Below are 27,524 nucleotides of genomic sequence, written 5' to 3'. Positions count from 1 at the left end.
TAATAGTATACTGCAATGATATAGATTGAGTACTATAGAATATAAGGCAAGTCTTTGTCGACGTTAGTTGGCTTGATTTGTAGATTTGAGACAATGAAAGTTAAGGTATGAAGAGAGATAACATTTCAATTAGTAGATATATTGCATGTTCTTCATGTGTAGTGTGTGGGGTTGCATTGGAGTTATTTGGACCAGTATTGGCTGATTGTTTCACACTGATCTTATGTAAAAAAAATACCATTTGCCATGAAAAATAAAATAATGCATAAATCATATCAGTGTTTGGCACTGAAGGAAAGATAACTTCTCAACTTAAATAGCTAGTAAATAATGGACATGCTTCATTCATACTCCTCCTCGCTTCCGGGTGGGAACCCATTGCAAAAGTCCGAAGGAAACTGCTGTTTTAGAAAAGCCTTTATGGCGCCGCTCCTCCGCCATATTGGCTCAAAGCCGATAGGCCTCAAAGGAGCGACCTAGGTAACGGCTCGGCGCCAAAATGGAGGACAGCCGAGCAGTTTCACAACCGTTTGTGTGGGAGGAGCTTGGTTTTCTGAAAGCGCCGTGGAGCGTCCAGGCACACGGGCGACAGCGGAGGGGAGAGAAGAAGAAAATAACAAAGTGTCGCCAAGCCGATCCGAGGTGAGAGAGAGAGAGAGAGAGACGGAGAGGGGAGCTTCTAAATTGTGAACCCGCCCGTCAGACATACGCGACACAAGGACTGTGTGTGTGTGTGTGTGTGTGTTTGCGTCCCCGAAAGTGTAACCCGTGGTGTTCGGGAACACAGTAAACCACCTGGATCAGTGCCGTAACCCGAGCCTGACGCACACCGTCCACCGGGTCTGCCCGGGGCATCTCCTCCTCCTGTGAGTACAAAAAAAAACCCCACACACCGGGAGCCGTGAACGGGAGCGGACGAACAACACACGCGCGCGCGCATGGCCAGCGGAGTAATGTTTGACAACCGCGAAATGGTTTGCTTTTTTTGAGACGAGAGTACGTTAACCGGGAAGCCGTGGTGTGGAAAGGCGGGGCCGAACCGGTGGACTCTCAAACTGGATTATTGAGCTCCCCCTGTGCGGAATCACCCACAGCGACGCAGCAGATTTTTTTTGTGGGGGGGAGGAGGGCGGCAGGGGGAGGGTCGACGAAGGAGGCAACAACTGGGAATTTAGAAACCTTTCTTTGGAACTCTTTAACGACTACGAACGGCGCGAGCGGTGTTTTGTCAGCTATTTCTGCAAAACGGTCAGCTGCTCGTGGCCTCTGTTCTCTCCCCCTCCTCCTCCTCCGCTCCCTTTTTTTTTTTTTTTTTTTTTTTCTTTTTTTTTTTAAGGAGCACCATCAGGTTTGGGACGCTCATTTTTTTGGGGGATAATTTTTCCCCAACCGGGGTCGGACTATGGCGGACGACGACATCCTCTTTGAAGATGTGTACGAGCTCTGCGAGGTCATTGGCAAGTAAGTGTTGCATTGCAGTTTTATTATTTTCTTTTCTTTTTTACGGTGAACGTTGGCCACCGGGGCACTCCAATTAGCTCCTCGTAGGGTCGGACACGCGCGCAAGATTGCACGCACACACGCGAACGCACGTGCACGCTCAAACAAAGCGTGGTGATATTTGTGTAGGAATTAATGGTGTGTCCGTGGTCGTCACGATAGATGGTGACCTTAATGCCACGTACCCCCATGCCAACACTATATTATTTCAATATAACACGCGGGTGTTATTTCATTTAAATTGTTTTATGGACTCCGTGAAATGTGATGGCAGTTGTTGCGTTTCCCGATTGTATTGCTTTATTCCAACATAAAGATAAGATCCCATTTCACCGCGGCAGCATTTGTCATCCTCCCTGCACGGGGTGCGTGCTCGTGGTTGCCCTGACATACAGTACTTTGCACAGTACCGAGCGCCTTTTGACCTAGTGGCAGTTTGCAACTTTGCTGCAGAGATGAAAGTGCAGGGCACCAGACCACCATGAGTCATGCACGCGCGCACATCTGGTCATGGTTAGTGACTGGAGGTCTCACCCGGGCTACTCCGAGCAGTGTTCACTGCAAGGGTGAGAGGACAGGAGAGTCCAGCATGTGGTCTAGGTTGTGCTCAACCGCCCCCCCCCCCCCCCCCCCCCCCCCCCACCCCCCCCACCCATGCTGAAGTAAATTGGGTGTTATGCAAAACATCTATCTAGCACATTGCTGTGCAATATGAACACATGTAGAATACGATACAGAAGTGCTGCTATAAACTCCCTTCAGAATGTGACAATTACATCCCTGATGTAATCCTGTGTTAGAAGTAAGGGGGGGGAGCTTGGTGTATCATTACAGTTTGTCCATGTTATTATAATCTATTGCAGCCAGGTAAGAGTGTTGTGACAGTCTTTAGTGTATGTGAAAGTTAGACGTTCCCATACTACTCTTTGGATGACTAATGCTGCGTTCACACCAAAAGCGTTGCGAATATTCGGGGGCGTGCCTCATCTCTGTGTCTTTACGCTGTGGAAACGGTTATAATTTCCGCCATCCACCATGGAAGAAATAACCACTATTTCTGCTGTACACTGGTTGTGGACATCCCTCAAACGTCAGAACATCTAACGCCCTTGTGTTTGGGTTCATAACATCACCCGTGGGCTCACACAGCTCGGTGAATTTCACCAACTACGTCTGAATGACTGCCGCTTCCAGCGCTACTAGAGTAGCAGCAGCCAGTTAGATTCACCAACTGGACGACGTCACTGATGACGAGCGGAGCGTCTCAACGCTGATTGGCTTTCGCAACTTGGCGTCGGCCAAATTTTTTCCTTCGCTCTATTCTGCGTCCTTCGCGCTGCCCGGTGGAAATTCGCGGCATTCGAAACCATTCGCGTCTGTGCATTGACTGGGATCTACTGCATGGGATCTACTTGAGCGAAAAAATCGCAACGCTTTTAGTGTGAACGCAGCATAACAGTTAAAATGGCAGCAAGATGTGTCCATACAGCTCCAGCGCTTTATCTCTGGTGACCCAGCCTCTAAGGTCATTAGTCATTATATACTTGTAGAGCTTTGTTCTGCCCTAATGGCTGCAGTACCTGCACCACACCTGGGACTTTCCAACTTGGTAATCGCAGAAAGGATCTGGAGGTGGTAAAATGCAGAGGGAGACCGGCACTTTTGTTTTTTTTGGACCGATGCATGAATAAGTGACTGTCATCCAAACGGCTGGGCCTGAATGAAGCACTTCATTGGGCGTTACAAACAGAAGCTCCATGTGAATCCGGGGCTTGGCAGGCTTGACGGAGAGAGCCAGCCAGTCATAGCGGGCCGACTGGTTATGTTGTGTCACAGAGATGGTTGACTGTTTGACAGGGTCATGAGACCTGTGCTGCACAGTACATGTTTATGCAAGTTTAAAAAACGGTGTGTGCTCTTTTATTGTATTTTTCTTTTGTCGTCCCAAGCTGTTTCTCTCTCTCGCTCACAAGCTTTGTCCCAAAGAACTCCTCTTGCTCCTTCAGCCCTGTGCCTCCATGTTTAGTGTAAATGTGAAATAATCACCATTTTTAAATATGTGTTCAGCGGATGTTCTTGTAGGGCAGAAGGAACACTTTGAAGCCAAATGCTTTGAGTCAGCCCGCTTCGCACACACAAACCAACGCCTTCGTCTTAGTTTTCTGAATCACGGTGTTACTCATCGGACAGACTGTCTGTGATTTACAGTTTGCAGAAGGAGAGAGCGGCCTTTTATCAGCCGACCTGCTGCTCTGTGTGGAGAACTGCTGCAGCCACTGCTTCTTCTTTTTTTTTAGACTGCATTGAAGCACCAATTGTGGGTTTTTGATCCATGAAAGAGACTGGATTAACGACAACGCCGCAGTCGGGGAAAGACATTACTTTAAAAGCCCAATGCCCTGGATCGTGCATTGAAGCAAGTGTGCATGTGTTCTGCAGGGTTAGACCCATGTAGTGGCACATTTCTTCCCTGTGAGGTTATTTTTGGGGAGTTTTTCCTGATCCGCTGTGAGGTCCTGGGACAGGGATGTCGTATGTGTACAGATTGTAAAGCCCTCTGAGGCAAATTTGTAATTTGTGATATTGGGCTATACAAAATAAACTGAAAAATACAGATCTATATATAGGTCATCCTGAACTGTGCTTGGAAAGCAATGTTGTGATCCCTGCTCCGTGTGTGCGTGTCGCCTAGATTAAGGCCCCGTGGAAAACAAGATCCACCCTGTAGCCGTGTCCATATTTATGCACATGCATCGGTCGACTATGCGTGAAGACGTCGCCCTGTGAGCATGTTGTGTACATCCATCTGGCTGTCCAACACATCCAGCCCGTTGTGCTGTGTCTTGAGGCGCAAGAGGACGGGGTGAGGGTGGGTGGAAGAAAGTAAATGGAGATGTTTGGACAAAGGAGACAAGAACAAGGAGAGTAAATCTGGGATTGAGGATGCACGTGCAAGAGAGAGGTTGCGGCGGACATGGGACGAGTGAGGGAGCATGAGAGTTTGAGGGCACAGTAGAAGGAAGCAGTCCATTAATTTGACTCACACATTTAGAGACATCTTGTACCCTCGGGCCATGCTCTTTTCGTGTGTGTGTGTGTGTGTGTGTGTGTTTGCTCGCACAGTAGGGGACGTAAAGCAGCGGCATGCATACATAAATGGACAGCAAGAAGGATGTTGTTTTCTCTTTTTGTTTTTCCTTGGAGCTCTAAACTGCACTGCAGTTAATACTCGGTGACAACAGCAAATGCTAATTTCAGTGCATCAGCCCAAAACGGCACAGCATCCCAGGTTTGGTTAAAGTCATGATGTCATGTTTGCGACATCAATGCAGTCTGCACAATGGCATGCTCAAAGTATTCCACTTTTTTTTGTCCTCATTCTGGAAACACCGTGAACATAGCTGATAAAAAAAATATATTCCACCAATATTCCCATTTACAAGATACGGTGGATGCTTTCATTCCTTCAACCACCTTCTTGATAAAAGGTCTTTCGTGACGTTTAAAAAGTGGGCCTGTTTCTCCTTCCAACCAGAGAGGTGGGCTTTTTTTCTATTGGGCATGCGTCTCTGCTACCGTAACCAGGAGACCCGCTGTAAAAACCCAGAAATCAAAGAATGCTCTGAGAATCAGACTATCGGCAAATCCCGTTTGTCTTGATCGGAAAATGGTCCCTTGGGAATGAGGCCTAATTCAGAATATCAAAACGGAATATGCTGTTTACATGACACTTATCAAATTCAGTGGGATATTGGTTTGCACGTAAAGGTTGTCAATGTTAACCTAGATGCTCTAGTCACAGGCCATTTAGAGTTCATGCAGCGGACCATAGAGACTCTCAGCTCCTCAGTTAATGGAGCCAAAACCTGGAGTCAGTATTGGCTGAACAGATCCATGGCCTACCTGTCCTGAATATTTTGACTCGCTGTGGACATTGTCCTCGAACATATCGCCGTGGACCTGATCCTCTCCACTGTGACCAAAATGAATTATCCCCCCATTTGCATACCTCACGGCCTCGGAGGACACTTGATAGTGCTGCACAAGGCCTGAATGTCATTATAACTCTCATTTCAAGGAGGTGTGTGCCGTGCACGTGTCAGCTTGTGCCATTGTGTTGTCCAGTGTGTCCTTTCCACGAGGTGACAGGGGAATATAAGGCCTCGCTCTCTCCTGTGAGTGTGTCCAATTCACCTCCCGCAGTGAACGGCCATCACCTCGTAATCCACGGGGAATGAAATACCTGCTCGTTAACTGTTTCACCGCAGTCTCTTTTCAGCCTGCTGTGAGAGAAATTATGGTTATAATGACAACGGTTTGCAGGAAGGTGTGTGTGTGTGTGCTGCCTCCCTCATCTTTTGCCTTTCCCCTCAGGAAGAGTAAAGTGTTTTCTTGTGCCAAGGTGCAACCCGACAGTTTAGTTAATTAGTTTTTTTTCATGCTCTGCTCAGGTTTAGTGTATTTATGTATACGCGTGGGTGTTTGCACATGCCCTTTCTTGGTAAAAATGTGCGAAACACTGACCTACATCAGGACAGGCAGCTCCACTGCAGGAGCCATGTCTCTGACAGAGTTGGCCGTGGGGCTTAGGTTGTTAATGGTGATATGCGAGGCTAGCTAATGTGGAGCATGAGTGGTGGCCAGCCTCTCTCTGCCTTGATGAATTGGCTGGAGGTATTCTACAAATAACCTACCCAGGCCATGGCACCGGCAGACCCCAATGGCTGTGTGTCAGTCGGTTAAACACTGCTTTGTTTACATTGTCAGACTTTTAAGTGCGTTTTTAAAAGGCAATCTGCCCAGCACAGAACTTAATGGCAGCTGTGGTCACTGCAGAGGCTCTTCTCCTTGAATAAAATATACTATATTACAGTCTTTTCTGCACTGAGTTGTCCCCTTTTTCAGTGGTTGAGACGACTGCTCGGCAGGGATGGCCACGCAGTTCCCCCTCTAACAGGTTCTCTTTAGCTCCATCCTGACAAATTAATTCTCTCTGAAGTTACTGAACAATATATCAATTTACAAAATGCAAGTTTTTAAAGTCATAACGCGACAAACAACGTAGATTCGACTGAATTGGGTCCGTGGCCTCGAGGGAACACGCGACGCGCGTAGTTGTCTCCAGGGCCTTTCGCCTGCACCATGTGTATAATTATGTGCAAGCGCACTTGTATTATGTGAGCTTCGCCTCTCTGTTGGGGTTTGGAGGCGAAAATCTGCTGAAAGGCTGGTTCCTGCACGCACAATTACACATAGATGATATAGCAGAGAGATCTTGCACTCAACCACTAAAATATTAATCCATCCTCATCAGGGTTGCAAAATTCCGGGAATATTCAAAGTTGGAAACTTTCCATGGGAATAAACGGGAATATACTGGAATTAACAGGAATAAACTGAAAATGTTGGGGTAATTTAACTGTATTTACCTTGTCATAAGCATGCATGCATGCATGCAAACATTTATAATACAACTTTTAAAAATGACATTTTTGACTTTTTTGACATTTTGTGAGTAGAACTCTATGCTTTCATCGAACAACAAAAACATGAACGTTGAATAAAAAAGGTGTATTCCCTATGATCACCACCCCCAACCCACATTTTTTTCCCTTAATCTAAATGCTTTCTTCCTGGACCTCATCAACGTCCTCCTTACTGCTGTAAAAAGTTAGTCTACTGTATACAAATAAACTTGGTATTAAAATGAACATGGCTTCAGTTTACCAAGTAATCAATACTAGGTAATGACAAACAGTGTTGGGAAAGTTCACTTTCTACATGAACTAGTTCAGTTCATAGTTCACACATTTTAAAATGAACTAGTTCAGTTCATAGTTCATAATTCAACATTTTGAATTAAGTTCACAGCTCAAAAAAATAAACTAGTTCAGTTATTTTTTTCAATATGTTGCGAGCTATAATTGAAATCTGTCTGCAATACCGCTCTTGGCCTCTACGCAACTCGGGGCTCTCACACTTGGCAGGCATAGGGCTGAAACGTTCAGACACAACACTGATGACAAAGACGTTCAAAAACAGCAGAACGGTTTACGTTTATGTCTCTGGCAGACAATGTTCCAAACCAGCTGCATTCAGGGTCCAGCTGAGCTAGGCGTGCATAGTCTTGTTCTCAACTACATTTAAGTTCCCTGTTATATGCTTTTGGAAAAGAACTTAGGCACATTTTTTTTTCAAAATTCCCGAGCCAAAGTTCCCATGGAAACTTTCCGGAAACTTTCCGCCCCTTTGCAACCCTACTCCTCATCAAGCTGGAGAAAACACCCCCAGCAGCTATGAGCAGCGGAAAGCAGAACAGCTAACACTGTTTTCTTGTTGAGCCCCTCAGAAGAACAAATTCGGTTCAAGTCTCAACAGATACCTGCTAAAGTACCCTCTCACTTTTGTAAATAGATTCTTAAACAGTAACATGTGGTGTGTTTTAAACCTGTAATGACTAATTGTTTTTGGCACCCTAAGGGAAGTGGAAACTAGAGATGCACTGATCCAACTGTTTTCAGTCCAGGTACCGATACCTGGGCTTTGGGTATCGGCCGCTACCGAGCACCAGTTCAATACAAGAGTTTAATAAATATGACTGTATGCCTCGCTGTGTGGAAGAGACTGGGATCATTCTTTAATGTGGAAGGCGATATCGGGCTTAACTTCAACATTGCTAACCCAACTGGCCTAACTAAATGTAAAAAAATAAATGCATAAATAAACTGAATTGTTATTTATTAGAATAATGGTATCCGATACCAGATTGGCTTACTGACACCACGATCCAGAATTTTGAGTTATGCTGCGTTCACACCAAAAGCGCTGCAAATTTTTCACGAGAGTAGATCCCATGCAAAGTCGATGCACAGACGTGAATGGATGCAAATAAAGCGGAACATTTGCCGACGCTGAGTTGAGAAAGTTAATCACTGTTGAGATGCTCTGGAAGTCATTACACACGTCGTGCCGTTGGTGAATCAAACTGGCTGCTGCTACTCTAGTCTCTTGCCTGAATGACGTGAATAAACCACAAATAGTCGGGCGAATATTCGCATCTCCAGAAAGTTGTGAACGCAACATTGACGTTGTATCACCTTTTTAAGTTGATATAGTGAACTTGTCCACCCGATGAAGTCCAGAGCGCACTCTTTCACCTCTGTTTTTGGTCTCCACCAACCCAAATGTGTTTTTTCATGATGACCATGTCAGTTGATTGTTTAGAAACAGTTTCTGTGAAATAATTTGGCTGGTGGTGTGCATTGCCAAACAATTAACCTTACTGATTGATAAGTATATAAAATACTAGTGTTGAGATATGCAAAGCAATTGTAGTATACATTCTTTATGCAAAGGTCTTTCCATATTGTCAACCCCTATATTGCAACTTATGATGATTCAACATGTGCATCTGGCCTTAAGCTGCGCAACTATCTGCAGCCTCTCCACCAAACACACGCTCCTTAAGATATTTATAGAGAGTTCATTTCAAACCCAGTATGGATGTGTTTTTCCCCCTCCTAAGGCTGTTGTGTATGCTTGGCAGAATTGCAGGAAGAGCAGCGTAATCAGAGCTGTAATCCAGGGACCTCTTGCTTTCTGTATTTCGGCATAGAGGGAAGAAAAGGCATATGCAGCACCTGACCTTTTTACTAATAGAGAAATCAGTCATGTTCTCCAGATGATGCAGAGGAAGAGGCCCCGATTTGACTCATTGTTGTCGAATTGACTAAGCAGGCTCAGTTTTTCTATCCGTGCAATCGCAGCCTCTTCATTAGTCTGATATAGCTGGCCATTCAATGACATTTCATCTAGATGCATTAGATCATCTGCCTGGAAATATTCTTCATCAGAAAACTGCATTTGCTGTCTAGAGTTGATTAATTTCCTTAGCTGAGGTCCTGGATCGTTTCCATCGGACACTGTCTGAGTTTATGATCTGGGAGGGTTGCATCTCAGAGGGTTTTTTGGGCTGTAGTTGGTATTTTTTATTTATTGTGTTATGTGGTTGTTTACTGTCAGAGCCAAGACTTTGAAAAGATAAACCAGTGAGTAATGTCATTTGAAAAGTTAAAGCTATTGAATTTCTGAATGTCTTTTTAATTACAAAATAATAATAAAAACATTTGCGTGATTGATTAGATTCTTTCGGCATTGCTGTAGGTTCATTTTCTGGTGATTGATTTGTAATAACTTGGACAGTAAAGAAATTAAGGGCAACAGGAGGTTGTTAAGCCACTTAAAGCAACACTATCCTCTTCGGGAGAGGAGACGAGATGCTTGTACCTGCTCTGAGCACTAAAGCACGGCAGAGACTGCGCCCAGATGGTTTATTTACCAGTTTATGTTTGTATGTGTGAGCGCATGAGTCTCTGAGTTTGTGATCACAGCAGGTTTCTGCTAACAAGGTGTGTGTGTGTGTGTGTGTGTGTGTGTGTGTGTGTGTGGAACACATTTACTTAGAAAGATGATAAAGATGTCTGTGAAGTCATCTGCTGCATACACTCGACACTTCCAGTAGCACAAATGTTTATATGCGAGTTGCCTTGTTTTCTATGAATATATATGATGTCATTGCTGACCAAAATTCACTGTATTTTTTTTTTTTTAAACGCCTGTTGGTCTTTGTTTTGTCTGGATTAAGTTGCCAAAAGGCGCTGGTGCATCCAGTGTCATTTTAGTGCTATTTCTGACCCCTTTCTCTTGTTTCCAGTTTATTTTCTTTGTCCTTCTGTCTTTCAATCGGGGCCTTTTCAATCCAAACCCATTTCCATGCTGCATGCCAAAGCACACAGTGTCACCTGGGTTAAAGCTGGGGCCTTGGAAAAAACAACAACACCCACCATGCACCACACAGGGAAAAGCAATTTCCCTTTCAAACCTTTAGAAAATACAGTTTTCTGTGTGTTTTATAGGTGCATAATTCTAGAGGACATTACTGTCAACCCACACAGAGCCCCAGAAGTTACTTAACCCAACCAAAGGAAAGATGAATGCACTTGTATTGGAGAACGGTTTGGCCTTAATGTTATCATGTGCTCCCAATGAATTGGGATGTTCAGTGGTGAGAGGAGAAAAAGATACGGAGGGAAACGTTTGAGCTTAAAGTAAGAACTCTCCTGTGCTAAAGATGGTTTGCAGATGTTGAGAGGCTTTCCTTGACTTCATCGGCTTTCCCTGCACTGAACCGTCATCGCAGCATGTTGTGTGTACATTGTGCGAAAGCTCAGCCTGTTATTAGCTTGTAGCTTCAGACCTGATGCATAATTCCGGTCAAGTTATAGTTAATTTACAGTGCTTTATTACACTTAGCTGTGAAAGATAAAACTGTTTGTGTGTGTGAGAGAGAGAGAGGGATATCTGAGTACCTTGGAAGTTTTACCTGACATGAACACTTTAGGGAGATGAGGGTCTTTGCGATGTTCTAAGCAGAGGACTTCTATCACAACTTCAACTAGGCCTGTAGGTCAAAGGGCAGAAGGTTATTTGGCATAATTGTTTTTCTACAGTTTACTAATCCATTTTGTTAATTAGTAAATTAGGCCATTAATTTGAGTGTCAAGAGTGGAAGAAATTATTTGTCAGTTTCAGCATCGGAGGACAAAGAAAAAACAATTGTAATGTTTTTTTCTGTCAAGGCCTCTTTCCCACTGCCATTGTACAGCAGCCACGAGGGCCTGCATGTATATGGCTGTAACGGATGATATTTTTATCACTCTATTCAGCTCGATTTCTATAGAAGCTCCGTCTCAGCACGTGCAGCGTTCTCACCATTATCCATGTTGGTGAGCGATCAACCCGTCTTGCTTCTACGTGCTTTCTGTCTCATGCACACGCTCAATGGTGGCCGTGGGCAAAACAACCAAAAAAACGTTTTCTATGTAATTGACCTCTAACTAACGAGGCGGGTCAATTAGGAACAAATGCATATTTACAAAGTGAGTTTGACAAGACAGCTGGAGACTCAACACACACACACACACACACACACACACACACACACACACTGTGCGTGTGGTCTTGCTAGTTCTTCGTCGCTGTAGAGATGCTTTCCTTTCACTCGGCCTCAGAGCTCAAAGCAGCTGCTTCAAAGACCGTTCTTACCCCGCAGACAGTTAAATTACCGAACAGCAAACACTTGCAGAATTTCTTTTTTTTACTGCTATTTTCATTGTTCTATACAGGTTTTAAGGGATGAGAGAACCTGGGCAGATGCATTTCATTGCATTTGAACGTACATGTACTTTTAAAGGTATGAGACAAACTTGAACTTGCTACTGTAAATCTTTCGCAACTGCAGAATATATACATCCAGGCCTATCGACTACTATATGAATACTTTTAGATCGTGGCAGTCGCTGAGGGACTTAATAGCTGGTCTATAAATAAACACAGCATAAGGCTGCACCTCACAGTGCAGCCTCGTGCTGTCCTAAGGAGATCTATGGGATTGGGATCAGGGCTCAAACAGGTTTTCTTTTTATGTGTGCTTAACAAAGCTAGATCCATTTTTACCTGAGGGTTTTTGTTGTTGCTCTGGGTTTATTGAAGGCTTCTTATAGACTTCATGTGCACTGAATTAATATAGAATCAAGACTTGGTGGTGGTGGAAACACTTTTTTTTAGGACACAGACGTCGATCTTTAATCACTTTACTAGCAAGTAAATCACTATGTAAACACTAAAATTATAGACTTGAGTGCTATAATATCATTGTCTTAGCCTCCAGTTTCTGTAGTCTATTATATGCCGGCTAGTTATTTACTAACCTATAAAAACGTTATACTACTAACTAACAAGGTACTACCAGCCCATTAAAAGTTATTACCCGTTAATTGGAGGGCAATACACTCTACTTTCTACCTTGCTTTCTTGCGCCTGTTCATGGATGTGATCCTTTGTTGAGATAAAGATTTTGAAGTAAAAGTTTGCTTCATCCCAACGTTATGATACAAGTTTTCCTCTGACCGGTCCGGCTTCCGAGTCACATTCCCACCGCGTTTAGTTTAGTTTGCATTGTTGCTGATTCGGACCTGAACGCACACACGGTGGCTTCGCGTTCATGTAATATGTGCAGCATGTCAACATGTGCCTATACTGATGTGTGCATTCACACAAGCCTGATGTATTGTGATGTTGGCCCCAGGTGACGACTAGAATAGATGTATTTCATTCAGTCTCTTTGTTTTTTTAGTTTTCTTCTTCTTCCTGGAATGGTTACAATGGGCTCCTCAAAGACGGGAAGTCTCATGTAGCAGTGATAATCACAACCTGCCTCGTAAACAATGCTTCATATTGATTAGAGGAGCGCCTGTGTGACACACACACACACACACACACACACACACACACACACACACACACACACACACACACTCTGTGCTGGTAACCCGGTGATTGTCCTTTTTGTCCTTGAGCTTGATTTATGATTATTTCATGGTGCTGCACAGATACATAACGGCTCAAACACACTTACAAAATAGGCACACATATATTTGGACAGACTTGGACATCAAGCTGCACCTATTACATTATTTATGTCAAAGTCTGTGGCTGTGCTGTGGCTTACAACTGGGTTTAAATCTTTGATAGTGGCTGCAGAGGAGATGCGGTGTGTGTGTGTGGACTGGCCGGGGCATGCACGTGCATGACAGGGAACATGTGTAGTCTCACCTTTTTGTAATCTTTTATGCGTGTATGTTGTGGGAAGATGTTTAGCAGTCTGCTTCTCCTGCCCACAGAAAGTGGAAAAAGTGAACTGATTGGAAGATATACAAACCAAGAGGAATGAATGGATGTAGACGAGATGGAGGCAAAGTAAGACAGCGTAGGGATTAGGTTAGGATGCATCGATGTGGAGGGCCCTTAACGTGCCGCTGCCACATTTAGCTGGGGTATTATGGCTGTGTTGACATACTGTCTGACAGATGGGTGACACATGCTCTGTGTCCCAGCCCCATTGAAGGCGCAACTGGGGCTTTCGGTGACAGAGGCACAGAGCAAGACTCGCTGCGGTGAGCCGGGTGGGAAAACCACACGTCTTACTTGAAGCTGCCACAATCTCACAGTACAATGCACATTTACCACTTCAGCTCCCTCTTCACTCCCCCCCCACTCCCTCGATCTCTTTGCTCTCCCTCAACTCTCGCTTTCAAATGTCAATCTTAACCGACACTCTCTTCCCCCGTCTCCAAGTCTTCGTGGTGCAACTTCCTACGATTTCGTCTCCCCACAAACCATGTGGTATTTCTATGCGCCCAGGCATAAACGCTCCACACACACACACACACACACACACACACACACCCCGTGGGTTCTCTGACGCTTTGGTGTCACTCCCACTCCTGGCCTTGTACAATGACTCCGCTCACATTTGTTCCCCTTTTTATTCCATCTGTCAGTGGCTTAAATGAAGCCGGCATTACTCTGCTTCTTCACAATTGACAATGGAAATGTTTGTTCTGGTAGAGGAGTTTATATGAAGTCTCGGCAGCAGCAGCAACCGGAACGAGAACGAATGGAAGAACGGCACCACTGTCAATGTTTAGCCTTCTCTGCCCTGCCATCTGCGGCACTGTGGGGCGCCGACAGCCTTCTGCTGCATATGTTCTGTGTCGGTGCATGTGTGGTGAGAAATTATGCTTAAAAATATCAACGTCTACACCTGTCAACTAAGGGCATGCCTCTGTGTCCAAACCACCCAGCTGTCATGGTCATTTCACCTTCTGTGCAGCTCGGAGAGCTGGTAGTGTTAGAAAACACAGCCTTTTCTTGTCCATTCTGTTTGATATGGACGTGTTTATCCGTATAGTCTGCTAGAGATATGATAGATTCTGCAACTGGCTAGCTCTATTCTCACACAAACACACACTGGGCTGGATGAGTGGGAGTGATGAAAGGATAAGTTGAGATCAAGTGCACTCTTAAAGAAGAACTCATTGCTGGATGGGTGGGGGGGGGACTTGTAAGGCTTTTGAATCACCTGCCAGAGTGTGTGGGAATACAACCCGTAAGAGGAGTCTCAGCCGCTGTGTTTATCATCGGGTTAAAAAACAAATACTGAGTAAAATTGTAAAATACACGGTGCAGTCATGTATCTTGTCTTTATCGTTGCTTAGATCGTAGCATTTTCAGCCAAGCTGTGCGGATGTAATCTATAAAAATACTTGTCCATACAAAGATGTAATGGCATTAGCCTGCAGTGTTGTCCCCCATAGACAGAAAAGAAGTGGATGTAGTCACCGTGATGTCACTTAATGATATGTTGGCCGTCACCATCTTGGTTTTTGCAACCAGAGGTGACATGAGACGGCGGAGCTAAGTAAAACCAACGCTGAATAAGACATTTGTAGAACAATTAACTTTCAAAAACTTAAAACACCGTGAAAGGGTTCAAGTTCTAAGACAGAAACCCCGACAACTCCCAGACGGGACTACGCCGTGATAGCGAGCTGTCAATCACAAGGTAGCCCCGCCCTAAAGCATACCCTGCTTTATAGTCTATATTACTCCTATATAGTATACTTTGCCATCATTTACTAACTGAACATGCTTTTTCGAAAACTTGCATGTCAGCAAAATGTAAGTCTTTAAATAATCATGTGTTTCAGAGTGTTTCATATCAAGAGGACAGAGCAATTACATATTTCTTGCCGACGGATGCAGCTGAATGTGAGCTATTTATAATCGGTGGCACACCTGTGTAGTAATCTGCTTCCTTTTGTTGCTCGCGCACAGCACGTGCAACAAAACCATACATCTGCGCATTTTAGCCACGTTCGGTTGAAATGGATGCCTTCTCAAATCTACAGGCCGCGGTGTTTGATACTAAAAATACATCTTGGACATGAGGGCCGCGTACGTTTTACACTCCTGGTTTGGTCACGGTGATACTCAGAGAGAGGCGTGCCGGTGTTATTGAGGACGGCGATGAGGGTCGAGGTTTAGTGAAGATAAGGAGGGCTGATATGTGCTGGAGTCAACTGCTAACTGTGTGTAAAGACACACGCACACACACACACACACTGCATGTTGGATTATTTTTATAAAGCAGTCTGGTAGAGCCCTTACCAGGATTGGGTAAACATACAGGACAACACAGGTTATTTAAACACAAAGTTACAACTCCTCTGTTTGCTAAACATACAACACGCATTCCTGAGCACACTTTCTCGCACACACACACACGCATGCACACACGCACACACGCACGCACACACACACGTACAACCTCCACATGGTTGCCCAGACAGTATCGTAGTGTTTTGTTTCAGCTCTCGGTGACGCCTTGCTGCCATATGTGTTTGTGTAGTCTGATATCTTGGGCCTAAGCGTGTCCCCGTCCATGTGCGATAGTGTTTATACGTGATGGGCCAACATAAGTAATTGTATCTAAATGGCTTTCAACTATATTCTCATTTCTGGATAAATGTGTTGACGCCTTAGGCAAGACAACTTATGTAAAAGCCTACGCGCTCGTGTCGACAGTGACCTTCAAGGTTGTGTGTAATTATGCCCGTTTTTTTAAATGCTGTTCAGAAACGCGTTGTTGCGGCCTCACATTTACACGTGCATAGAGTCACACTGTGTGACATTACTTAACACAAATTAAACCTGCAGGGGACGACAATTATCTGTGCAATCCACGCCGTTATGTCCCGCTCAAGTCCCTCTCCGCGACTACATTACGATAAATACCACATCAAATGATGTAATGATGATGCAGACTCTGACACGAGAGTGAAAGTCTTCTGCCGCAGCCAATGATGTGGAGAACATAATGCAGTTGTCCAGGCAGCCAGAGATCAAAGTGGGTTTATCTTTAACTGCGGAGGTAACCCAGTGGCGAGAGAAACGACTAACTCCTCCACATGCCAGATGTCTAAAAAGGCCCCAAAAATCACACACTATCATTTTTTAGAATGTACTTGCAACCAAGGACCACAACAAAACATTGAGAGGCTGCCAAAATGATGTATGATGGGAAAAAATAAAATGTAATACACCTTAAGTGTCAGGTGGTGTATTTTTGACTGAGTGGAAGCCGTGGTTTCATCTTGTAGGTTTCACCCTGTCAATCAAATGTGAAAAGCCTCTGAACACCCACACATGTGTTTACAGTCTGCTTCAGTGTGATTGGCCCGTGGCAGACGAGCCGACACCCATCTGTCGCCATCGCCTTCAAACGAACACCGTGGAGATAATAACGCTACACCGTCTGATGGTTTGATTCCCACTGGGGTCACCCGTACTAGGAATGTGCATATTGTTTTCTCTGTTTTTGAACTAACCAATAAAGATATGCCATTCCCTCATGTGTTAATTGACTACAACTGGATTGTGTGTTTGTTCCCAAAAGGCCCGACTGTTCTTGTTGACACTTAAAAGCGCGTTTGGCATTTTCAGATGCTGATAATGACAGCAATGAAGCTAACGTACAACGTACAAGGTACGGGGGTTCTATGATTGGATCAAGCTCTAATCAGTCAAAATTATTATTGGGCGAAGGTAAATTGTATCGTTATCCGGATGTGTACAAATATACTCTTTCAAAATTTAGTTTTTGCCAAGAAACTAGACTAAATACAATTGTTTGAAGGAGATGTTTACACAGCATTATACAATTGAAATTTCAAAGGGAATTATGACTTGTTTATTATAAGCTGCTTAGAGGTAGGAAGTTAAATATTTAAAACTACTAATGCAGAGATCTTTTATTGACTAATTAGTTGTTGGTCTATAATAACTACTATAAATGACTAACAAAGTACTTTGCTCTCTCTCTGTGTCATAAAGAAAAGACAAAGTGCTTGTGTTTGTTCGCATGTGTCCGTGTATAATCACGCGTGTCTAAATTGGTGTCACCCCCTTTTTGCATGGCGTATGTGATCTCTTAGTTTATAACGGTGTGTGTGTGACCCCCTCGGTGTGTATGTGGGCTAATCTTAGCTTTAGCACTGGCTTTAGCCAACCATGAGGATTAAGAGACATAAGCACATGACGAGTGCCACCGAACAGAGCTCACTATTGACACCAAACCACACACGAGAAGGAGCTGAAGACGATGACTCAAAAGTAGTGAAAACTTAATTATATTGCTTGTTTCTAAAATGGAGGGTTTTTATTTCATAATTTCTATTCATAATTTTCATAGTTTAATTCTGATCGCTTTCATGTAAAAAAAAAATATATATAAATATTGCTGCCATTTCTTGGCAAGAGATGATTTTTTTTGTTGCTTTCTCAAAGTGTTAAATGCACTTTTTTAATTTGCGTGAAAAGAATCAGAGTAAAAAAGCTGAAATAAATATTCAAAAAACTGACTAGAGCTCCTCTGATGACCTCATCACGCTGTGCCCTCTTCTCCTGCGATGCTTTAAAGGCACCGGCTGAAGAGTTCGCTTCTACCAACTCCTTCACATAAAGAAGTTGATGGAAATGCACATTAACTCTTATTTGTCTTTGCAAATATTATTTATATTATATTAAAATCTGCACTTTATTTGGATATAAGCGTGGCTACTGAGACTTTCCTGCTTAAACAATGGTTACATTGACTGAAACATACTTTGAGAAATACATGAAAAAAAGAGGGATGTATGCACCGCCATCACAAAAATAATGCCCAGAAAATTTTGTATACACATTATCCTTTTCACAACTGGACTGTGGTGGTCACAAACTAGTTTAGGCTTGTTGCTGTAGGTGGTATTGTGTAGTTTTCCATCCCTTCTGTCATTAAACTATTTCCTGCAAAACCCAGAGCATCACAACGGCATCATTTATGAGTAATGACACAGTGGAAACCGAAGTGCCATTAAAAAAATAAATAAACAGTAACTTAAAGTGGGAGGGAATCAAGTCGGCGTGCGACCACTCGCTTGTCCCCCGTTTTCAAAGCGGCCGATAATCATTCGGTTCAAATGAGCGCTGAGAGACGGGCGTCAAACATTTAGGAGACACAGCAAAAATATTTAACAAATAAAAATAACACAGATGGCTGGTTCACACTTACAGCCAACAACAAGTGGAACAACTGCCCCCCCCCCCCCCCCCCCCCCCCCCCCCCCCCCCCCCTTACACCCACCCACCCACACCCCACCCCCAGTAGGCCTGGCTATAGGATCTACACCTCTATACGCGCTGATGATTCCTACAACGTTAGACGTATTCCTTGAGAAGACAGGCCGGCACAGTGGGAGTAATCACAATAAACTAAACTTCATCTTGCGCTTTCCTCCTCTCTACATGCCGAGTGCTGAGCATATTATCTTGTCATTGCCACCTCACTCTTTGACCCACTCCCGGGCGGGAAAAGGGGAGTGGGCACGCTGCAGTCTTCAGACGGAGGCGGAAACGAGAAAGGCAGCAGACGAGTTAAAGGTCAGAGCTTTTCTCCTCTTTGCTCGAAGGTCCCGCTGAGGTGGTTGGAGGCTGCGACTGTTTATAGTGCCGACCGACTTGTTGGTGCGTACTGGGCGGCGCTGCACTTAGGATCAGCGCCGGCCTTTACAAGCACACGGGAACATATTGTTGGCCGGAGAAAGGCTTTTTGCTCCGAGCTTTCTGCTGAGTATTGAGTTTCTCTCTGACACACACAGCTTCTCTCAGGCTCCCAGACAATTGACTGTGTAGCATGTATTTAGTGTATTCTGTGTGCAGGGCATTGGAGAAGCATTGATGGCATGTAAATCAATGCAGACTTGCACATGAAAGCAGATATGGCCCTCTGCTGCGGGGCTTTGCCTTTGACCGTGGGAAGGAGAGCAGTACAGTCGTACGTGAACACGCCGAGGTTAGGCCGTGTGTCCGGATGCAGGTTCACCGCCGGGCCCTAAGAATAGCACGACGAGCGTAGCGGCGAGTGCAGAAGGAGGGAGGTAGTGGAGGGAGGTAGTGAAGGTGGTAACCACGGGTCTGTCGCTGTGTCTCTGTTTGCCACAGTGGAGCTGTGTGTGCATACAGACGAGATGCTAGGAGCTGACCCCCGCGGCCCTTCTCCTCGTCCTCTGACTGGGTTGCAGGAGACTGAGAGGAGAGCTGGGAGGCTTGCATTTATAGATATAAAAGCACATGTTTACTCTTCATGCCATGTTTTTGTTACCCCCTATATCACCTCAAGGTTAACTTGCAATTTCTGTCTCCAAATATATTCTTTCTTTTAATATGACTGTCACCACTCTCTTTATTTCCACTTCGCTCCTCGTCAGTTTCTCTCTGTTCGGCCCGCAGGCCGCTTCACGTCTTCTCTTTGGTACAGAACGGGTAGCTCCGTTCTTTTCAAAGTCTCTCTGAGAACTTGGCAGAAGATGGCCGACTGGCTTCCTCGCTCTTTGGCACGGCCGACGAGTCCCGGAGAACTTGTATCGCTGGCAGAGCGCTGGGCTCAGGAAAAGGCTGATGCTGCTCCGAGTGTGACGATAATAGGGATGACTCTAGCTGAAACTGAACATGTAGCCAAAGCTTTCGTTTTCATGATATAGTGAAGCCGTTATTTAGGTTATGGCCTAGTGTAGTATTCAAAAAGTCACAACTCTGATTCTCACATACTGTTGAACTGAGTGTTTTCATCCACAAACACAAACTTTGAGACTTTGATCGCAGCATTTTTGTGGCTCAGAGTTCAGTGAAAGTCCCCGTAGATGTGTTTGGTACTCTGTCGCATTGGACCACGTCCTTCTCCGAGTCAGCAGCCAACTCCTCCAGACGTGTAACGTCCAACATCTCTGCCAAATGTTTTTGTGGTTTGTTGTTTGCAAGTAAATCTCTGTATGTATCACACAGAGACTTATTATGAGCGCATCACAGGTAAAGTGCCGCTGTGCGTGCGGGCTGATGAGTAAAAACTGCAGCACAGACATGCCGAAGATGTTTGAGGTGATTTAGAATTCGTGTTACTGTTCCGGGGAAGTGCTGCTCCCGATATTGCGCAAGGGAAAACAAAGAAAGCAAATGTAACTTTTAGAGATGCATTGATCACATTTCTGATACAGATCTGGTTTACAAGGCTCCAAACTATTTAAACCGCCTTGTCATCCTTTTACTTTGTTTGTCATCTGGAGTAACATCTCCTCTCCAAACTTTATTTCTTCAAGATTCTCACCCAAAACAAAATTTTACAAGATTACATTTGAACACATCAGGATACCGTCATCATTTACCTTCGCTCAGCACTCATTTTTACTGAATAGAGTGAGGACCAATCATCATTAGCCGTTAGCTCCGTTTTTGCCAAGTTGCTTGCTCTCCTCCTGCCAATTTTATGCACTAATCACGACCTTTTCACCGAATCAACTGGATCGGCTACGGTCCGTTACACCACTATTTAGTCATACAGCTGGTCACAATCCTTTAATGATTACATACTTATCACTTTGTTTGTGTAAACTAAACAATAACGGCTATTATAATATCCGTTATCTGCCTCTAAAACCCACATTGGTTGGGCTCTATATTCCCAGGGTTGAGAGTTGCAGCTGATTTTCATCACTGACTAATCTGTTGACCTTTTTCAATGACTTGAATTGATTCGATGAGTTAGATTGAATGTCAAAGAATCTCAAAAGGTCTTTTATGAGTTCACGGAGCTGAGAGCGACTCCTGACATTGTGTCGTGACCGACGATCAGTGGATCTAAACGTATTTATTTGGCAGTATGAAACTGCTTCGAAATAAAGCAATTTGTGACGTTATAACCAGCAAATGTTTTGGTTCGATAAATAACTTAAAAGGTTAAAAAATGTTCCCCCATTAATATTACTGAAGTTATCGACCAATCGATGGAGCAAAACCAACATCATCTGTGACCTTTTTGCTAATATCAGCAGGCCCGCGATACTGAACATGTGGCAGTAAAGAGTTGGACAGATTTCTCAAGTATAATAATTAGTTTATTGATTGGTTATTTAAATGTTTATGGCCTCGATCGTCAAAATACAGTGTGTTGGGAGTCTGATATTCACACACCTGTTTTAAGGGTGACACTGCAGTCCTGAGAGTTCCTAACATTTAAAGGAACAACACCCATTTTCCAATATTGCTCGGTAAAATGCAATGTCTCTTTTGAGCATTATCACGATATCCAAGGCGCTCACTGTGAACAATGGGTTGCGATGGCGCTGCTCATCTGCAGATGAGCACAAACGGGATTTCTTCTTCCTCCTTTTCTTTTTCCTTCCTTTGCGTGCGGCCACGCATGGCCTTTTATGCCCCAAAGGCCACTCTCTGTAGGCTGCAGGCGTCTTTGCAAAGGCATCGCATTAGCAAAAAAAATAAATAATGTAAAAAGACAAAAACCCATGTGGCGCCGCAATGAGAAGGGGGTGGAAAAAAAGGTTGTTGGGAGACTTAAACTGCAAAAGAGGGATTAAACAAACACAGGAAGGGGCTAATTAAGAAAGGTTGGAGAAAACACTTTCCAGTGCTCGTTTCCATCTGCAGAGCAGTATAAAAAAACGCTATCTCCTGACAGTATCTTCTCTCCTCTGCCTCAATAGCATTCGTCGGGGGCGAAATCACATCAATGTGACACTGTAATGTGACATCTGTTAGCAATGCTGCTTTTTTTCTTCCTTTTCTCTCTATCCCAGAGAGACCTCTCCCCCTGCAACGCTTACACACAGCACAGACTGATAATATCCATTTTCCTCCAATGTTTGTATTAATGTGTTATTCCTCTTCAGGTTTCAGCTCATTGTGAGCCAACGCTCATCTGTTGCACAATACGATATATTGTCCCAGAAATAATTGCAATAAACAACATTATTATAATTTTAAGCCTATTTTCATGCCACTTACATGAGGATAATTTAATAACATACCTTTTAAAAGAGCTAATAATTATATTATATTCTTAAGGAAGTTCAGATAATCGAATTTAAATGTGAAAATATATAAAAATATTCTAAATTCAAACAAAATAAATAATAAATCCACACAATCAAAATGATGAATAAAAAGGACTCTCTGGCTCCGTTAACACAAATGTGCAATGTCTTCACAATGCCCAAGTCATATAATGGGAGGGAAAGCCTGCTGATTTTCAGGCTCTCTTGTTTTGTCGTTGATCTTTAATCGATTAGTCATAATGCTATGCCTTTTTTTCATACTGAATGATTTATTTCCAAGAAACCTTTTAATATCTTGGTTAACCTTGAGGTGATATGGGGGTAATATCTTTTGTAATTGTGTGAGGCTTCATCGATTTTAAGAATGTCTTGCTCGAGGACGACCTTAGTCGACACAACGGGCAGTATCAAGGTCGACAAATATCGGCGGTCATGTCCATATATTGTACAATAAGAGAATAAAGTGATTTATAGTGACGGACAATCTCCTCTAATTACTCTCAAAGAAGGTTTTTTAAAAAAGGATACTGTGAGTTTAGAGTATAAAATGTTCTAAATGTAAGGGAACGCGTGTGCATGTGTAACCGACCTTGCGTTAATGCGGGTGTGTTCGGGGCGCACTTTTGAGGCCATTCATTCTCGTTCTGTCCTTTTGTGTGTCCTTGTTTTGTCTTTTGGGGCAGAGCAGAGAGTTAGGCGTTCAGGACAGCGGCTATCGCTGAGAACAGTGATTACTGACCAGTGAAAGGATCCCCGTGGCCCGATGAATCACACACATGCACACACTTGCGTGCACGCACATGAATCTCTTGCAGCACAGCGGAGGTTCAGGAGCAGTGTTGCGTAAGGAGGCTTACAACTGAAGTGTGTGTGTGTGTGTGTGTGTGAAATTTGAGGAGACGGGGGGCAAATCTCCTGCCTCTTCCCGACTCCAAGCTATTTTAATTTTTTTATACACCCAATGCAACACACATACTCATTTACACATCGCTACAATCATTGAAACATACACATGCGTGGAGGTTGGGTTGGGTTCGCGTGTGCGTGCATGGATGCCATTGCTGCGTGCCAAATCTCAGCTCAATGGGCTCGTTAACTTTTATAGACTGCAGCCTGAGCGAGGAGGAAATGGCCGAGCCAATATGCTGACCACTGTGCAGATTCACTTCAGAGGATACACACACACACACACACACACACACACACACACACACACACACACACACACACACACACACACACACACACACACACACACACACACACACACACACACACACACACACACACACACACACACACACACACACAACATTTTCCCTCTTGCACTCTTCCTTCCCGTCCGTCTTGATCGAGGATGTGATTAATCGCTCGGAGAAACAGCGACGGACTCTTTGTCGGTGAAAAGACAAACGCATGCTTGTTTTGTTGGTCGGGATCCAGCAGCTTCTTCGGCCGGCCCCTTTCATTATTTAAATGCACTGCAGTGTTGATCAAAAATTCGATTGATTTCATCGACCCCTCTCGCGCTGCAGTGCTTCGGCCCGGGGAGGATGCCGGGGGTCCGCCGTCAGAGTTTCCACTCCTCACTCCCGATGATCTTGATTTGGTTTGTGGTCGTCTGAGTGGCTGAGGCCGATGGCCGTGGGTGGATTCCCAGTGGAGGAGCTTCATTCAGGCTTTCAAGAGGTGTGGCGTTGTGTTGCAGCTTTTTTAAAACAATGTTTTTATTGAAAGGCATATTTCTGTTCCATATATGAGGCTGTGGCGCCGACCGCTGCTTGAATACAGGCCGGTCTAACACAGGACACAGTGTTCACCCGGGAATATGAGCTTCTCCTGCCATGCTAATGACCTCGCAGCTAGTTTCAAAGCCTGAGTCGTTGCCCCGCACCGTGGAGAGAAGAGATCATGTTGTTGGATCCTTTCTTTGCCACTATCATTGTGATTTGAACTGTGATGACAGCTTCATAGGCCTCTTGAGCTGTTTATTATTGCCATAATTTATTCTTTCCCTCCCCCTTACGCTTTTGATGCAAAACTAGTCTGCACTGGGAATCAAGCCCGAGAGCTCCCAAATTAGACCAAATGAAAAAGGCAGGCCAGATAATCAGGCCTTCTGTTTATAATTTCACAGCACTTTAATAATGAGAACATCCTACAGTGCATCGGCACAGATGATTACAAAAATAATGGGATCATTTTAATTCTTTGCTCTTAAAAGTGATATATATATATAACAGTTGTTATGCCCAGTTCTATCTGCTTATTCTGCTTAGTCTTAATTAGTGTGATTACTGTAAACAAATGAGAAAGGAGGAAAGACAACAGCTTTTGTTTTGGCGATTGTCTCATGTGCTGTTATTGAGATTAGCAATGCGCTTCCTCGTCTTCCTGTAATTAAGACACTTCTTCAACTAAAAGTGTTCCACTTTTGCTCTACTTAAATATTTCGGAAGTGATACTTTCCCTGCCACAACCTGCCGTAAGGAAAGAAGATAGCTCTGTTCTCACTGGAAGAACGGTGTGTTTCGTACAAACCCGTACTTAGAACAAGTCCACGCCTCCAGGATCAGCGCTGGGCTGTAATGCAACTTCTGGCAAGATTGTGTGATGCACACTGGCCCAAATAGCTTTTGATCCCATCCACCTTAATTAGAAAAGGAACTCCCGTAAAAGCACAGTCAAAAATGCAAAACACTTTGTTTTCAGCTTTCCAAGTATGAGGATTTTCTGCTTTTCTCAGAAACCGTTATTTTCAGTCATTTATTTAAAAAAAAGCTCCAAAAATTCTCTTGTTGCAGCTTCTCGAACTCCATCAGGGTTGGAAGAAGGCATTTTTCATTTCACAGGCCAATTGATTCATTTAGAGAATAATTTACGGATAAATCAATAAAGAAAGTAATCATTACAGTCCTGATTAGAGATAAAATATCTTTGGTGAGTTGGACAAAGCAAGCAATCTGAAGCTTCGCCTCTGGGGAAATTGTGATTTCCCCCAATTTTGAGGCATTTTTATAGACTGAGCAATGATCTGATTCATCGAGAAATAATCGACCTCAACCGATGAGGAAAATCACCATTAGTTGGAACCCTAATTTACACCCAAATGGGCTTGTGGTTACGCATCATTGCCTGCTGACCTCTGACCGGGCGCCTTTCCTTTGAGTAGAAAGCGGCACACGTAGCTTATCAATGATGATGTCATCGACCTAATTGTCCAGCCATTAATGTTGCACCAGATCACACACACACACACACACACAGTATTCCACCATGACATCAGGCAGCAGATGGGACTTTTTATTATCATGTTAATTGTAATCGTTTTGGAAATCATCTGTCATTTTTAACTCGTGCAAAACTGCAATTTCTTTAATTTGTCGAGCAAGAATTCCACTCACAATAATCTGCAATAATTATATATAAACTGGGGTCCGCTGATTGCTCGGCAAATTGAGTTGAGTCTACGATTAATCAAAGCAACAGTGAACATTTCTGACGGGTTAATGCATTTTTTCAGGGGACGGGTGGTGGAAGAAAAGTGAAAACAAACTTTCAAATGAATGAGCACCACAAAGTTTTAGATATGAGAAGCTCATCTTTGCTCCGAATGGAAGCAATACAGAAACAGAAATCCATGAACGATCTGAGGAAATCATCTAGAAATCTAATTATACTCGATACGCTGTAAAAAATAAAAGAACGAAGGCATTACTCACTGAACTGATTGGCTACTTAGTTAAAGTTAGGCAACAAATCAGCAAATTAATCCAGATAGTGCCTCCTCTCTGTCTGCACACGGTCCTAAAACAGCATCCGGCAGCAAATCTCACCCTCGGCCGAAACACTCAGGGGATTGGACAAGAGGATTTTCTTTCTTCTGACTTCTTCTCCTCTTTAGTTGTTTTTGCTTGACTCCATTGTTTTTCTCTCGCCAACTTAATTTTGTCCGTTTGTTTTTTTAAAGACCGGTTTGCTTTGATCTGAACATAAAATAGATTTCCTCTCTTGCTGTAGCCTCAAATCAGATGGAATTGGATAAAACATTGTTATGGTTGGGAGATTTACAAAAGGAATGCATACACATCAGAATACAACAGGTAGGGGTCGACAGAAATGTCAACAATCGCACATAATACGCAGGAAAGTATTCACGAAGCGGTATTCACTCCAATCGACAGCAGGTTTATTGCCAAGTAGGTTTTTACATACAAGGTTTTGCCTTGGTGTTTTGGTGCATATAGAATGAACAAAGTAAGATAAAACAAAAGATAAAAGCAAGTACTGCAAACCAGTCAAGATACATAAGTTAACAAAATGACAATGAAAACATGTAATGTATCAGTTTTGTGTAGGAATCGGCACAATATTGTCAAAGAAATGTGCAAAAGTTCACAGAGAATATAGAGACCGGGGATGTCAAGTTGATCCCAAATTTCAGAACACATGGCGGTACTCGTTTTTCTACCGTACTGCGGCGACCAGAGGTACTGGGGATCAGGGCTCGGGATTAACGGCGTCCAGTCATCCTGGGGACGATTGGAAATGTCCCTGATAATTCTACATTGTAATCTTGAGGCGGATCATCAGGGATTAATAATGTATTAGAAAAAAGAGAGGCAGAGATGGAAGTGAGGGCTCTTTCCGACTCTCAGGGGTTTGTGTCTGAGTGATTCAGGCTGTAGCTATGGGAATTATTAAAACACCCTTTTCTATAATCTTAGGACAAATGGCTTCCACGATTCAGTGGGGGAACAGAAAATTGATCCTAACTGGGATCATTTTAAATCCCACTCGTGAGAGAATCGTCCGTTTCTGCTATATCTGATGTTTAAAAGTGATAATCGGTTAACGGAGATGAACCAAAAGGGAAAATAACTGTTAGTTGCAGGACCAGATTGAATCCACTTCCATGTCGCGATGCACCGATCCGTCTTTCCTTATATCCTCCGGAACAGAGAAGATGATGATTTCCAACACCAGTGCTCTGTCTTCATTTTCCAGTTCTGTCCTGAGATCAGGTTATTAAAGCAACAAGGAACATCCTCAGTCATTTCCACAAATACGATCAAAGACATCTGATCCCTGATCAGTTCAACCACAGGGAGAGAGAGAGGTGGAGAGAGAGAGTTGAAGGTACATCACCACCTCTTTCTGGACTGGATGAGGGGCTGG

The 27,524-nt window shown here is 43.7% G+C and overlaps 1 protein-coding gene across 4 annotated transcripts in view; it reads left to right on the top strand.

Annotated features, from left to right (window-relative positions):
• Positions 1-1,310: 1,310 nt before the first annotated feature.
• The window catches only part of caska (calcium/calmodulin-dependent serine protein kinase a), a 93,432-nt gene continuing 67,218 nt past the window's right edge, over positions 1,311-27,524 (top strand). For all 4 annotated transcript variants that reach the window (XM_034561357.1, XM_034561356.1, XM_034561355.1 and 1 more), the window contains exon 1: positions 1,311-1,461. In XM_034561357.1, the coding sequence (XP_034417248.1) occupies positions 1,403-1,461 (59 nt within the window). In that variant the 5' untranslated portion in view covers positions 1,311-1,402. The remainder of the gene's footprint in view (positions 1,462-27,524) is intronic.

This window comes from Cyclopterus lumpus, chromosome 21 (assembly GCF_009769545.1).
Source record: "Cyclopterus lumpus isolate fCycLum1 chromosome 21, fCycLum1.pri, whole genome shotgun sequence".
In the NCBI taxonomy this organism is placed as follows: domain Eukaryota; kingdom Metazoa; phylum Chordata; class Actinopteri; order Perciformes; family Cyclopteridae; genus Cyclopterus; species Cyclopterus lumpus.
This window is presented reverse-complemented; position numbering and strand designations above follow the sequence as displayed.